Source organism: Schistocerca cancellata, chromosome 6 (assembly GCF_023864275.1).
Source record: "Schistocerca cancellata isolate TAMUIC-IGC-003103 chromosome 6, iqSchCanc2.1, whole genome shotgun sequence".
NCBI lineage: Eukaryota > Metazoa > Arthropoda > Insecta > Orthoptera > Acrididae > Schistocerca > Schistocerca cancellata.
The window spans coordinates 247470297-247486109 of NC_064631.1; the positions used below are offsets into that span (position 1 = coordinate 247470297).

At 40.3% G+C, this 15813-nt stretch overlaps 1 protein-coding gene across 2 annotated transcripts in view; it reads left to right on the top strand.

Annotated features, from left to right (window-relative positions):
* LOC126191388 (ubiquitin-associated domain-containing protein 1) overlaps positions 1–15813 on the top strand; it is a 57911-nt gene that overhangs the window by 30677 nt on the left and 11421 nt on the right. For both annotated transcript variants that reach the window (XM_049932245.1, XM_049932246.1), the window contains exon 3: positions 10599–10798. In XM_049932245.1, the coding sequence (XP_049788202.1) occupies positions 10599–10798 (200 nt within the window). The remainder of the gene's footprint in view (positions 1–10598; positions 10799–15813) is intronic.

Here is a 15813-nt window from a genome sequence, read left to right on the forward strand (position 1 = left end):
TCTCCTTTGCTGTTCCACTTGCAAATAGAACAAGGGAAAAAGACTGTTTGTGTGCCTCCATATGAGACCAAATTTCTCACATCTTATCTTCATGGTCCTTACAAGCAGTGAGTGTTGGAGGCAACAGAATCGTTCTGCAATCAGCTTCAAATGCCAGTTCACCTTCCCTCCAGGGATTCCCATTTGAGTTCCTGAACCATCTCCGTAACATTTGATGTTTGCTTCGATGTCTTCCTCTAATCTGACCTGGTACAGATCCCACACACACGATCAATATTCGAGAATAGGTCGCACTAGCATCCTATATGCAGTCCTCTTTACAGATGAACCACACTTTCCTAGAACTCTCCCAGTAAACTAAAATGAACCACTTGCTTTTCCTATTACAATCCTCGCATGCTCATTTCATTTCATTTCATTTCATTTCATTTCACCTTGCAGTGTTATGCCCAGATACTTAGACGATGTGCCTGTGTCAAGCAAGACACTACTAATGATGTACTCGAAAATTACGAGGACCTATGCCATATGCTAGTACCTTCATTGACAGTACCTTCATTGACAATCGGCAGTGTGGCACCAAGTCAAACGCTTCTCAAAAATTGAGTAATATGGAAGTTATCCCTTGTCATCTATCCTTGAATTGCCCTTTTTATACACAGGAGTCACTTGCACTTTTCAGCCGTGTGGGACGATGCGCTGGGCGAGATATTTGATATAAATGCAAGCTAAGTAAGGGGCCAATGCCATAGACTACTCTTTGAGAAAACATATTGGGATACAGAGTGTTTTGACCCGTATGCCACATCATAAATCCGAATGTGAACTGAAGGCGAAGGAGTTGCCAAAGTTGTGTTCTAAGCTCTTCTGATAAAGGATGTCACAACGACCCAGGAATTCATCGAATGGTGCATAAGGAGGAAATAAAGTAGAAAAGAATCAGGCAATGACCAACTCCTGAATGTGGCCCTGATGGCAGTTGTGGTAAACCACTATGACTTTGCCTCTTTCATGTGCAGGTAGTGAGAGAAGAGAAACAGCATTTTATGGCAACCAGAGCTGTTGTACGGAGCATGCAAGATGTAGCAGCTATTAACGAAGACTCAATATAGCAGGATGTAGAAGAGAATATTGAAGAGGTGTATCAATATTTAGCACCAATCTCCATCATCACCCAAATGCATCACTATAAATGGACTTGGATGTATGCCACAGCCAACAAACAACAATCCAGCTCCAGAACAATTCAGGTACAACTCCTAAACCAAATATAATGCCCCATAGAAGAAAAGATATTTGGAGGTCAGGGGAAAATAAGCTGGTCTTTTTCCACTGTGAATGCTCTGGACACAATGCCACTGTAGAGAAAGAAGACGAGTGTTCAGTGACTATACGCTGCAAGATGTCGGCAATCACATCAGGCCTATTCACACCAGTCAACTGCAGATGATGATAGTGGACCTGTGGGACCAACCCATCGCTATACCCTGGAAGAGTTCACTCTCCAACATGCTGTAGCTGTTCCCCATTGCCATACAGAGGTACCCGTCACCTGCCTACCTGCTGACTTCAGGAAGATTACGTGAGGTGACCATCTGTGAAGGTAAGGCCACCACAGATGAATATTCTTCCTGGACGACAGTCACAAATAATTAGCAATACTCAGACTTAGTCATTGGTGGCCAACTGTCCAGTCCCTAGTAGACATGGGTACTTACTGTAATGTCAGATGCTTGTTATTGTTGGCTGAAGAAGACTGTATCCTGTGATAAGAAAGTGATAGCACTGAAAGTTGCTAATGGGAAATATGTTTAGCCGATAGGATCATGTATTGCAGGAATAACTATCAGTGACAGATCACAGCCCTTTGAATTTGTCATCCCACCTGGGATTTGTGAAGACTCTGGCCAGAATCAGACGCCGGTATCACTGGCCAGGTCTTTAACAATCTGTTAGGCACAGTGTGAGCCAATGTGAATAATACAAATGATAGAACTACATGCCACAGTTATCTCCATACCTCCAAGGCATGTGGTACCGACCTCAGGTGTAGCAGAGCAGTTCCACTGAACTGCAATTGACCTCTTGGGTGGGTGGGGGGGGGGGGGGGGGGGGAGGCATTCAGAAAGATGACAAATGGGAATAGAAGGATAATAGTCTGCTGCCCACTAAGCTGTCATCAAAGCTGTGCCACCTTCTGGAGCTCTAGAAATTTCAAATCCATTGTAAATGCATCAGTTTGAAGCATGGAGCACCACATGTGATGATTTTTGATCGTGGAGACTAATATCAGAGTTGAGACTAATATTAGAGGTAATTTCATGTTGTGACATCACCCATAGGATGACAACTGCCTACCACTTACAGAAAAATGGCATCACAGAAAGCTTTAATTAGACATTGGCAGATATGCTCTCAATGTACGTTGATGTTGAACAAAGATATTGGGGTACAATAATGCCTATTGTGACATTTGCATACAACACATTAAAGAAAGACACTAGATGCTTCACACTGTTCTTTCTTTTCCATAGTCACGGGGCGAAATGACAATAGATATGGTGTTCCTGTTTCAGCCAGACAATACTCAGGATGACTGCATGAAACAAATCACTGGGACGCAAGTAGCAAAGCACTGACTCACATACATACCCTGATGTGCAGGAGAGAGACCTACAGTGCTGTAACACCAAGCACTGGCTATTTACATAAAGCCCAGGAGACCTGGTGTAGATGTTTTCATCTGTGTGAAGAGTGGGACAATCGGAAAAGTTATGGAAGTGCTACTTTGGGCCATGTTCTATCCATCATCACTTCTTGGATGTCATGTATGAAGGTTACAATGTGACAATTTACCATTACTACATAGTAAGTTCGCATAGTAATGCTTAAAATTAAACACAGGTCATAAAGTATTACACACTAAAAAAATTCTTATAGAGAATAGAAAGAACTATCCAGAGGTACAGTTTTAGCAGTTTTTAAAATTTTGTCAGATCGCTAATGACTTGAGTTACATGAATGGAAGTTAATTGCATACTTTTATGCTTTAGTAATGTACTCCTTTATGTACCATGCAAACATTTTTTTATATTTTTGTGGAGATCATGTTTGCTACTTGCATCGTGATCATGATAAGGTATTGTTTATTTTGTAAATTGGACAATTCTCGTTGACAGAGTGCATAAGTGGAAAAAATGTTCTGGCGTGGCATGATGACATCCCCATCTGTCTGAATAAACTTCGTAATTCTGATTACTCTCTTCTGCGCCCTATATACTATTTGCTTGTGGCTGTTTTGTGCAGAATATGATGTCATAAGCAAATGGAAATATCCAAGGTGTAGGCCATTGATTGTTTCCAAGTCCCAAACAGATGAAATAGAGTGAATGGTAAATGCTGGCCTGTTCAGTCTTTTATGTAGGTCGAGGGAGTGAACTGACCAGTTTAAGGTGTTGTTAATATCTAACCCCAGAAATTTGGAAGCTTCAACTCTCAATATTTCTCTGTCAGCACATTTTATTTCAGCATCTTCTTGTTTTTTATCGGGGGGGGGGGGGGGGGTAGGACGTCAAATGGGCCGACTTGGAGCAGGAGAGGCATCACAGGACATTTTAATTTCCACTGTCTATACTTTTACAAATAAATTCAATTCATAAAGCTTTGTCAGCATCACCAGGAAGGATTCAGAATTTACACTCACAGCAGTGGAAGTTCGAAAACAACAAAATAATTTTTTTTTTTTACATGTGAAATTTCATCATGTTTTTCACTTACTAATGGCAGCATTTGTTGCTATAGGTACACTTTTCTTCATGAGTAAGAGAGATTCTTCGATGAATTTTGCACAGCATACAAACCATACTCAAAGGTGTATGAAACTCTAGAATTTTACAAATCTATTAAAAACTGTGGTAAAAATTGAGGTAATTAACTAGAAAATTTGTGTTTTTTCTAAACATGAAGTTTAAAATATAACAGCTCATTAGTTTTTTCATAAATTAAATAAATTCTAGAGTTTCATTGATCTGTAAGTATGGTTTGTATGCTGTGCAAAATTCATCGAAGAATCTCTCTAACTTATGAAAAAAAGTGTACCTATAGCAACAAATGCAGCCATTAGTAAGTGATGGAATGATGAAATTTCACACATAAAAGAATTTATTTTGTTATGTTTTCGATCTTCCACTGCAATGAGTGTGAATCCTGAATCCTTTCTGGTGATGCTGACAAAGTTTTATGAATTTATTTGTAAAAGTATAGACAGTGGAAATTAAAATGTCCTGTTATGCCTCTCCTGCTCCAAGTCGGCCCGTTTGACGTCCTACCCCCCTTAAGGGGGTTAACGTTGAGGGACACATCATTTGAAGTGAACCAGTCTAGAGCTGCTTTGCAAATGCCTGCTGACTTCTTAAATTTAAAAAAAAAAAAAAAAATCTGTATTGTATTCATCATTTCCAGCTCTGTCATTGACCTTGCTATATAAATCATTGTGGATGCAATACCTTTTAGAAACATTTTGCTACAACTTCCTTGCAATTCCAGAAAACTAGTCTAACCCTATCCTACTTTGTATGTGTTTATACACATATATATTATTTCTGTAATCTATCTGACATGTCTGGTAGCGTTTTGCTCAATAGTCTGAGTAATAATAATAGTAACAAAATTTGACAATTACTGAGGATTTTGTACTGTACCACCCACCGTCTTTGACTTGTATCTTATTGTACTTGTCTTCCATTTCCAGTTTCATGTTTTGTGACATTCCATACTATTTTGCTTTTCTGCGTTGTGTATTTTTTTGTCATTGTGTGCTCCCCCCCCCCTTTTTTTACTCTCCTGTATATTCTTCTATACATCTGAAAACAGTGGATTAGTGTAGCGTTTTTTAAAAGAATTGATAAATCTAAATGTTTAGGAGGACTTTCTACTACTCATAGTTATTCATTTATTTTCCTTAGCTGTTGCTGTTGAATAGGCTGTTTTTGGAAGCATCTCCTCAAAAATTAATTTAAACAAGTTGCCAAACTTAAAGAACTTAGTGTCTAGCATTTTTTCCTGCGTACATCCCATTTCAGGTTTGATTTGTCAGTGCCCTAGGAAATGTATGTACTTTATATTTTACAGTTTTCCCTGTCAGTATCTGGAAGTACTGTACTTTCTGATGCCCTAGTGGCAGTGTTTAGTGTTTACCATTTACTGCATGCAAAAAGTGCTCAAAATGATTAAGAATTTTTTATTAATTTTGCCACTAACCCCTCTGTTAATATTCATGTCACCGCATATTATTTAGTTAGTTTTCCAGTAATTCAGTTAATTTGCCAAACAGTGTGTCCACATTAACACACACACACACACACACACACACACACACACACACACACAATGTAACTTCTTGTGGATGTCTAGCTTTGTTAGTTAAATGGCTGCCAATTCAAAATCCTTATCTACTTATCTACACTAATTGTGATCAGATTTTCTGTAGCTTTAAAATGTGTGCCACCTCTCACGTAAATACATGACCTCCCACCCTTCAGGATAGTTTTACAGTAGCAACTTCCACATTAATATAATAGTAACACTATAATGCAGTATTTCATGGTCGCAACACCAGTGCCGTGTATCGCAAACAATAATGCTGCTCTAAGACTGTAATTCAACTTTGAGCTGGTGAACGTAATTTTTAATAGGCTGCACATTTTAATGAAGAATACTGTTAATGATTCTAAGGAAATTCTTGAGGTGTTTGTGATACATTCTATCTTTCGTGAATGTGCTGAATAAATCTTGAATAATAATTGAAGGGAGGGGAACATGTTGTCTTGAAGCAGGCCTAGTCCTCCTACCCAAGACAACAGGTATTCAAGCATGTGTGATCCAAGACCCACCTGCTATTCTCTCTTTCCCAGTCCTATCGAAGCTATGGTTACAGCTAGTGTTCCCCATCTCTCAATAGTCACCATTGGCACCAGCACATTGTGTCCCTGGTCAACAGTCATCAGCACCATCTTTATCTCCACTGCCAAGACGAGGCCGATCATGCTGAGAGAACAGCTCAACCTTGCTCGCATTGGTATTACCGGTTAACAGATTTAAGTTACTCAGGTCACCACCTGTGTTGTGCTTGCTGTTCCTATCCCAGCTGTTTATAGGAAAATCATGTACTAGCTTGATGTATTAATGAAAAAGTGTACATAGTTATGTGTTTAGGTAAAGTTGAGTAGGAAGGTCATTTTGAAGGTTAGAACTATTTTTATTATGTATGAAGATCTATTAAGGGGCAAGTTCTGTCATGGTTGTTCTGTCTGTTTGTCTGAGGTATTCCTTATGGGTTTGTGCACCAACGAGCAGGTATAGCAAAGACATTTCATCGCCGTATGCGGCTACAAGGAATATCAGCTACTCAAGAAATAGCATGTAGTTCAATTATTTGAATATCAGACTCTGAATTGAATGTCAATCTCACATAGAGCTACATCTACTGACTTGTCTGATGTATAGTCAATGTATAATAAATTTCAATCGTGACTCAAAAGTTATTGGAATACTGAGTTTGCAGATGTTGGGTTGAATCAAGATTTAATATGAATTCATCTAGTTGTGAGTTCTGTGACTACTAGAGAGCAGATGTGTAATTTATTCGTAACACACATTGACTGAACTCTTACAACCCCTGTTGTGACTGATATCCACCAACAGTACTCTCCATCTTCCTGAAAGTAGTGCTGTTCCTAGACTTCCTACCAACGGACAGAGCATGCTGCACATTTCCTACTCCTGCACCAGGTTGAGGCTCCTCACCACTCAACTCTGTGTGCTGGAACCTGTTGCTCGTAGACACAATAGAACTATCAGGTTATTCTCAAATGTGCACTTCTTGTATGTATTCTCTTGTTTTATGTGTCTTGGATTAATTACAAAGTGTAGCAACTTATGAGTGTACTGTTGTGCCCATTTATGTCCCTGTTGACAGTATTGCTACAAAATTTTTGAATAATTGTTTGCCGTAGGAATTAATCTCATTTTCTTTTTATGTTGCTACCCTCTGTTTGTTCTCAAGACAAGTTCTTAGTCATATAAAGGTATACAATTGATTTCCTATCATTTCAGTAAGTGATGTTTTTCTTGTGTGTGGAATTGGTGATTGAAGACGTTGAAGAAAATATGGGGGACGGGGGTTGTAGTAGTTAAATACAAGGGCTGTGCTGAAAGTTTTTAGCAGAATGTGTGAAAAAATTTTATTTGCAAAAAAACGTTTACAACTTTTCAAAATACTCTCCATTAGCATGTATACGAGGTGCATTCAAGTTCTAAGGCTTCCGATTTTTTTTCTAATTAACTACTCACCCGAAATCGATGAAACTGGCGTTACTTCTCGACGTAATCGCCCTGCAGACGTACACATTTTTCACAACGCTGACGCCATGATTCCATGGCAGCGACGAAGGCTTCTTTAGGAGTCTGTTTTGACCACTGGAAAATCGCTGAGGCAATAGCAGCACGGCTGGTGAATGTGCGGCCACGGAGAGTGTCTTTCATAGTTGGAAAAAGCCAAAAGTCACCAGGAGCCAGGTCAGGTGAGTAGGGAGCATGAGGAATCACTTCAAAGTTGTTATCACGAAGAAACTGTTGCGTAACGTTAGCTCGATGTGCGGGTGCATTGTCTTGGTGAAACAGCACACGCGCAGCCCTTCCCGGACGTTTTTGTTGCAGTGCAGGAAGGAATTTGTTCTTCAAAACATTTTCGTAGGATGCACCTGTTACCGTAGTGCCCTTTGGAACGCAATGGGTAAGGATTACGCCCTCACTGTCCCAGAACATGGACACCATCATTTTTTCAGCACTGGTGGTTACCCGAAATTTTTTTGATGGCGGTGAATCTGTGTCCTTCCATTGAGCTGACTGGCACTTTGTTTCTGGATTGAAAATTGGCATACATGTCACATCCATTGTCACAACCGACGAAAAGAAAGTCCCATTCATGCTGTCATTGCGCATCAACATTGCTTGGCAACATGCCACACGGGCAGCCATGTTGTCGTCCGTCAGCATTCGTGGCACCCACCTGGATGACACTTTTCGCATTTTCAGGTCGTCATGCAGGATTGTGTGCACAGAACCCACAGAAATGCCAACTCTGGAGACGATCTGTTCAACAGTCATTCGGCGATCCCCCAAAACAATTCTCTCCACTTTCTCGATCATGTCGTCAGACCAGCTTGTGCGAGCCCGAGGTTGTTTCGGTTTGTTGTCACACGATGTTCTGCCTTCATTAAACTGTCGCACCCACGAATGCACTTTTGACACATCCATAACTCCATCACCACATGTCTCCTTCAACTGTCGATGAATTTCAGTTGGTTTCACACCACGCAAATTCAGAAAATGAATGATTGCACGCTGTTCAAGTAAGGAAAACGTCGCCATTTTAAGTATTTAAAACAGTTCTCATTCGCGCCGCGGTGGTAAAATTCCATCTACCGTACGGTGCTGCCATCTCTGGGACTTATTAACAATGAACGCGGCCTCATTTTAAAACAATGCGCATGTTTCTATCTCTTTCCAGTCCGGAGAAAAAAAATCGGAGGCCTTAGAACTTGAATGCACCTCACACATTTTACCATCCTCTGAAACCACTTAGAAAATGTGTCAGTCCAAGCTTCTTTTGGGATGTCCCTTAGTGCATTCTCATACACTGCAATGGCCTCTTCATCTGATGAAAATCGCCGCCCTTGAATTTTTTCCTTAGTCTTAGGGAACAGAAAGGAGGCACAGGGGTCCAGGTCCAGTGAATAGGGGGGATGGGGTAACACTCGCACTTTTTCCTTCTCCAGAAAGTCCATCGTTCTGGCAGCCCTGAGCGCAGATGCATTGTCGTGATGTAGCAGAAGGTGCCCACTCTTGGACTTTGGATGCTGTGACTTCCATGTGGCGATGACTTTTGAAAGACAGTCGTTCACGTACCATTCAGCATTGACTGTACGACATGTGTCCAAGGTCACAGAGGTAAGATGCCCGATCTTTGTGAAAAAAGTTGCCACCATCTTTTTTCCAGAGCTCCGACTTCGTCGAACTTTTGTGGGTGGTTTCTCCCCTGGAAAGCACCACACAGAAGACTCTCTTCGTTTCAGGCTCATAATGGTAGACCCACGTTTCATCACCTGTGATGATACTGTAGGTGTCTTGGGACTTCCCTCCATTCCTCCATTGAATTTTTTGAGCATGAAACGACACCAGTCCACTCTCGCCTCCTTTTGGCTTTCTGTCAGGGAATGTGGCACCCAATGTGCACATCTCTTAGTAAGGCCTAAGTGACTATGAATGATGGTCTGTGCTGCTGTTGATCCCATATTTAGGGTCCCTTCAATCTCGCGGAATGTAAGATGTGGATCTTCTTTAATCATTTTCCTCACAGCATCAATGTTTTCAGGAGTCACAGCTGTTGCTGGCCAACCGGGACGAGGTTCATCTTCAATTGACTGGCGATCCCTCGAAAACTCACGAAACCAATTTTCAACTGTGGCCCTAGAAGGGGAAGCTTCACCAAAATGCACAGCAAAGAAGAATGGGATTCTTCGGCACTTAAACCCTTTTTATAATTGTAAAAAATCATGGCACGAAAGTCGCGGTGCGACAGCTCCATCCTGCACCATCTCTGACTCAGCACTGCCTGTGCTTTCTTATCACTCTGTGGAGGGATCACCGCTAGCCAGGGGCTGCGCACGCACATCCCGAGGTCGAAAAACATCGCTCTTTCAAATGAAAACAACCCCATTGTCCTCCACCTTACGGTTTATGGGCTGCTAAAATCTTTCGGCATAGCCCTCATAGGTTTTGAGAGGATTTTTCTTATTTAAATGTTTCTGTCACAGAACCTTAAATGCTACATTAAAATAAAATGAGTAAGCTTAGTCACATTTTAAGAAATAAGGGAGCAGTTTCTTTGGCAGTAGAGCCTTAAAATGACAATACACTGTTATTTATTTGTCTGATCAAATGCCTGATGATGTAAGTGTTAAATACATACTGTGAGTTGCATTCTGTTGTCCAATAAGTACATTGTAAAATTCGGACTTTTTTGAAACCAAACACTATTTGTTTCTACTGGATCTCATGTTTATTGACCTTTACAGATAGATGAAAAACATAGTTGCAGTTTTCGTAAGAAATTTAAGATGTGGAATTGTGGAACTACTGTGTCATAGGGAGTTACTTGTCAAGTAGCACTGGGCTGATACATCTATTTTACCAATTGTTGTTGTATTTGTTTTTTAGTTTTATCAGTTACTTTGCTGTTGAGAGTGAACATTAAATTTTTTATGAAATAGGAGAAAAATGAAATAACTATATATTGTGTGTGCACTAATTATTTTAGTCCTTCTTCTTCTTCTTCTTTTTCTTCTTCTTCTTCTTTCTGGTTTCATTGTCAGATAGGTATGTGATGGTGTACTGCAAAATTTAATGTGTTCCACAGTGACTCCTGTGATTATTTGTAAGATATGCTTTTAGCATTAGGCAATACTTAAGAGTGCCTCTCCCCTCCCCTTCTATTACTGGTCTTAAATGTGCTGTGAAATTTTTCACTCTTGTTGCAGTTTGAAAGTGATATCCGCAAAGTATTAATATCACTGGTGGAGGCATCTGCAAGAATTTTGACACCAAGCCCAGAGTCAGAAGAGGTATTTCAGATAATCAGAGAGAGACTTGAAAATAAAGGTGTTGACCATATCGTTAAGCAACTAACAGACATGGGATTTCCACAGGCTCTCGTGGTTGAAGCTCTTCACCTGAACAGGTAAATACATAGGTTTCAGTATCGGTCTCATAGAGTGCTTGTATTTTATTTCACATGGCAGTTGGAATAATAATCTGTCCCTGCTGATAAAAATTATCATACAAAAGATGTAATGTAGTTGCTCAGTAAAATCAGGAATAGTGGTTGTTATGCATCTTCTCTGGAGCCTGGAATATACAGTGAAATCTACAACTACATTAATACTACACAACCAATAAAGGAATATATAAAAACTAGTGTTGCACAGTTACTTCTTTATTCTTGTGAGTTTTAAAAGTGTAAATATTACATACCAGATACAAAGTAATCCCTACACATTGTGGAACAGGAAAATTCTTCACATTAATTCATATTGCATGGACAACAATCTTCCATTAAATAAGTGCTGGCAGAGTGAAAAAATATTATGGGTTTCACTAAAAGTATCAGCCTGTCAGAGAGGCTTATACAAGGATTATGTGGAAAATAACTCATGGTTGGATTTAAATGAAATACTGGAATAGTTCTTCTTTAGCAGAAGAATCTTAAAATTAAGACTCTGAATTATTTCTCTACATAATCATCATATCTCTTACTAAGTTGACAGATTAACTCTACAAAAAATTCAGCCACCTGAGAGTTTTGGAACCCAACAAATACCAAACTTGTGGTACCCCTAATTGTTTCATTACAGTCTTGTGCAAAAGACACTGAGAAATCCATGGAAAGCTGTCCAACAGCTAAGATTTTGTGAAACAGCAGTTTTCACAAACCTTTTTCATCAGTTTCGTGTATCAATTTTTTACTGACTGTAGGCAGATAATCACATCTGTCATTGTGAACATTTGCCTTTCTGCTCATAAGTGACACAATTCTATATCTACATCTATACTCTAGAAACCACTGTAAAGTGCATGGCAGAGGGTATGTCCCATTGTATTAGTAATTAGGCTTTTCCCCTGTTCCATTCACATATGGAATGCTGGAAGAATAATTGCTTAAACGCCTCTATGCATGCTGTAATTAGTCTCCTCTTGTCTTTTCAATAGTTGTGGGAGCAATACGTAAGCGGTTTTAATATGTTCCTAGATTCATCACTTAAAGTTAGTTCTAAAAAATTTTCTGAGCAAGCCTTGTCAGGATAGTTTGCATCTGTCTTAGTGTCTGCCTATACAGTTTTTTCAGCATCTTCGTGAAACTCTACCATTGGTCAGACAAACCTGTAACCACCTGTGTCTGTTAAACGACCACTGTTAGTTGTACTTGAAATGAATCCCACACAGAGTAATATTCTAGGATGGGTCTCATGAGTGTTATTTAAGCCAATGAACTGCAGTTTGTCACCTGCTTTACCAAGGACTGGGCTATGTTCTATTTCAAATGTCTACAAATTGTTACACCCAAGCATTTGTATGAGTTAACAGATTCTATCTGTTACTCACTGATACTGTAGTCATAGGATACCATATTATTTCGCTTTGTGAAGGGCATAGTTTACATATTTGAACATTTAAAGTGAGTTGCCAATCTTTGCACCACTTTCAAATTGTATCAAGGTGTGAGTGAATATCTGTGCACCTTTTCTCAGAAAGTACTTCATTATATATAAATGTATTATCTGCTAAAAGTTGTAGGTTACTGTTAATATTGTCTGTAAGGTCATTAATGTATAACATGGACAGGTACAACCCAGCACACTTCACTGGGCACATGTGAAATTACTTATATATCTGTTGATGACTCTCCTTCCAGAATAACATGTTGCATCCTCCCCACTACGAAATCCTCAGTCCAGTAACAAGTCTTGCTCGATACACCATATGAATGTACTTTCGATAATAAGCATATGTGTGCTACTGAGTCAAGTGCCTTTTGGAAGTGAAGAAAGATTTTGTCTGTTTGTATGCTTTGATCCATGGCTTTTAGGATGTCACGTGAGAGAAGTGAAAATTGGTTGTCACATGATCAATATTTTCAGAATCCACGTTGTTTGCCATGGAGGAGATCATTCCATTTGAACTCAAAATAGGTTGTCAGTTTCTACAACAGATAGTTTTCAAGGATATTGAATGGTAGTTTTGTGGATCACTTCTTCTGTTCTTGTGATTTTTCAATTTCTCATATTTTATGACAAAATAAAATCTCGAGTGAACAGCCTGATATGAGTGATGTACATCAGTGCACCTGATGATGGCAACGTGGTCGATTGCCGAAATATTGTGTCCTATGCACACTCATACCAGGCTGTTCACCTGAGATTTATTTCGTCGTCTGTTCTTCTTGTAGATGGATGTGACCTGTACAATCTTCTTAGCATGGACATAGTTTTTTGTTCGAGGGATCTTCAGAATATTATGGTTAAAAGAGGTGCTAACTCGTCTGCAAAATCAGTTTAGAATCTGATAGGGATTCTTTCAGGGACTGCAGCTTTGTTCAGTTTTAACAACTTCAGATGTTTCTCATCATCGTTGACACTAATATTTATTTCATTCTCCTTTGCAGTGGTAATAGAATTAAAGTAGGGCAAAACTCCTGGGTTTTCCTATGTGAAGGAGCACATGAAAATGGAATTCAACTACTCTGCTTGTGCTTTGCTACCCTCAATTTCAGTTCCTGTCTCATCCATTAGTGTCTGGGCACCAACTGTGGTGCCACTGAAAGCTTTTACATACACCCAGAATTTCTTGGGTTTTGTGAAAGATCTTTCAGTAATGTTCTGCTGTGGTAGCCACTGAAGGCTTCACACATTGCCCTCTTGACAGCTAAGTGTGTTTCATTCACCTTCTCTCTGTCTATAGTTCTATTATTTGTTTTAGTCTCTATTTCCTTAGAACTTTCCTTATAGCAACTGTATACCATGAAGAGTCCCTCCCATCAACTACTGCTCTTCTATGTACAGGTCTATCCAGCGCATGGTCAACTATTTCTGCCCTCAGGGGCTCGGCTTTCATTTGCTAGGCTTGGCAACCCCAGGGGTCCTGAGCAGGGCACTGGCAAGCGCCACTAGTCCTCTTTCTCTATAAGCTCTACATGCTTCAGTGGCCCCTGTCACACAGGGAATGGAGATCTTGGCTTGACTGCCCAGATTGCGAGAATGGAAAAAATCTCTGTGGAAGGACACTCAATCACAAAGTGACGAGATGTGTGGTAGTTGAGGTGAAATAGTTGTTAGCGGGCAACCTCTGGGGAACGTGTCGCACCTCAGTTGTATAAAGCTTACTCAGGTACGCAAGGCTCTTTTTGAATAGACCCGCATTTCCGCAACAGTGCGTGGACAGATATAGAACACTTAAAATTAAATTCTTCCTCTCCAAATGGAATGGGTGAGCCACTGGGTAGGTATCACCATCCAATATAACAAGAGGGATCATGTAGCCAGCCCTCATGACTCGGGGATTTTTCACGGTATTTATGTTAACAGTAACAGAACACGTGCTGCAGGTCAGAATGTGTTTTTAATAGTTAAGTTGAAAGAGGGCAGCTTCAAGAAAGTTTCCTCATTTTACATTCAAAAGCATGTAGAGGGGATTGCTGGAAATGTAAAAACTGTCAGGTAATTGTGTGGGGGACATTGTTGGTTGAAACAGCCAGTTCCCAGCTAGTAAAGAACTTCCAGAAACCTCAGTGCCTCAGGGAAAGGAGTGGAATAGAAACTGAACTGCGTAACACCTTGAACTACAGCTAAGGTCTTGTGACTTGCAGGTTTCTATTTGACATTCACAGAGAAGAAATGAAAGCTGAGTGGACCCAAGAAGGCATTGTTGATGTGCAAAACGTAAAGAAAAGAATACATGGCAATGTTGGCACATCATACTCATTTATACTGACTTTAAGTAGCGCTAAACTTCCAGAACATGTCAAGGCAGGTTTTCTTCGCCTAAGTGTGCAGTCTTATGTCCCCAATCCAATGCACTATTGTAATTGCCTGCACTTTGGCCATACTACTCTTGATCATAAGGGAGAAGCCACTTGCGGCAAATGTGGTCAGGCTGCCTATGATGAAGTGGGTTGTTAATCTCTTCTGAAGTGGGTAGGTTGCTCTGGGGACCACCCTGTCTTGAGTAGGGACTGCAGTGTCTTCATTGAAGAAAGGAAGGTACAGGAAATTAAAACAATGAAGTGTATCCCTTATGGTGAGGCCAAAGAGATCTATTAAGGTGTTGCAGCCCCCCAAATTTGCTACTGACGTACCTTCACTCATGATACATCCGTACAGTTCATAGGCCCACTTATAGAGACCACCTGGGTAGGCCCCCTGGCACACTTTGGTGAGCCGCCAAAGAAGTGGCATTATTTAAGCGATCTCAAACGAGTGCTTGGCCTATTCTTTACTCTGTATTACAGTTGTTCAGTCAAAGTGTTCAGTGCTATGCACAAGCTGTATCTTATGTATTGCCTATAAATGAACTATGTTCCGTAAATTGTGTTTGTTCTTGCTATAACAAACTTGGCTACGAGAGAGAGTTAAGTTTTCTCCATGTGTTAGTGTCAGTGCTAAGTGACCCAACAAATGTCTTGATGGAAGAAATACTCCTACATCTCATTCCCCAGCAGCAGCTCTCTCATCAGTGCAGCTGTCGCCCTTTCAGACATATGGCGAATCGGCTGAAGATTGGGACTCCTACAAGACATGGTTACACCAACATTTCCAGGTTTCTCATGTGGGTGATGCAAAGCTGTGCAGGGTTTACTTTCTTTCGTGGCTTTCGCTGCAATTGTATCATTTGGTCTGCCAACTTATGCCTTTGCAATAACCAGCCAGCTTATCATTTGATGAAATGTGCAAACTTCTCTCCACCTATTACTGTGATAGAACATGTGTCATTGTGATGCGTGTAGATTTTTATCACTGTCAGAAACACCCAAACCAATCTTACAAAGTCTGGGTTGTAGAATTACATGGGTTGTGCTGCCGTTGTAAATAATAATTGTGAAGCCTACGATTGTCACATGGTGTCTGATGTTATTCATGTGGCCCCAGCTAGGAAAGTCTGTGAAAAAGCACATCGGTGTGAGAATCCAACGCTTCGGGATTT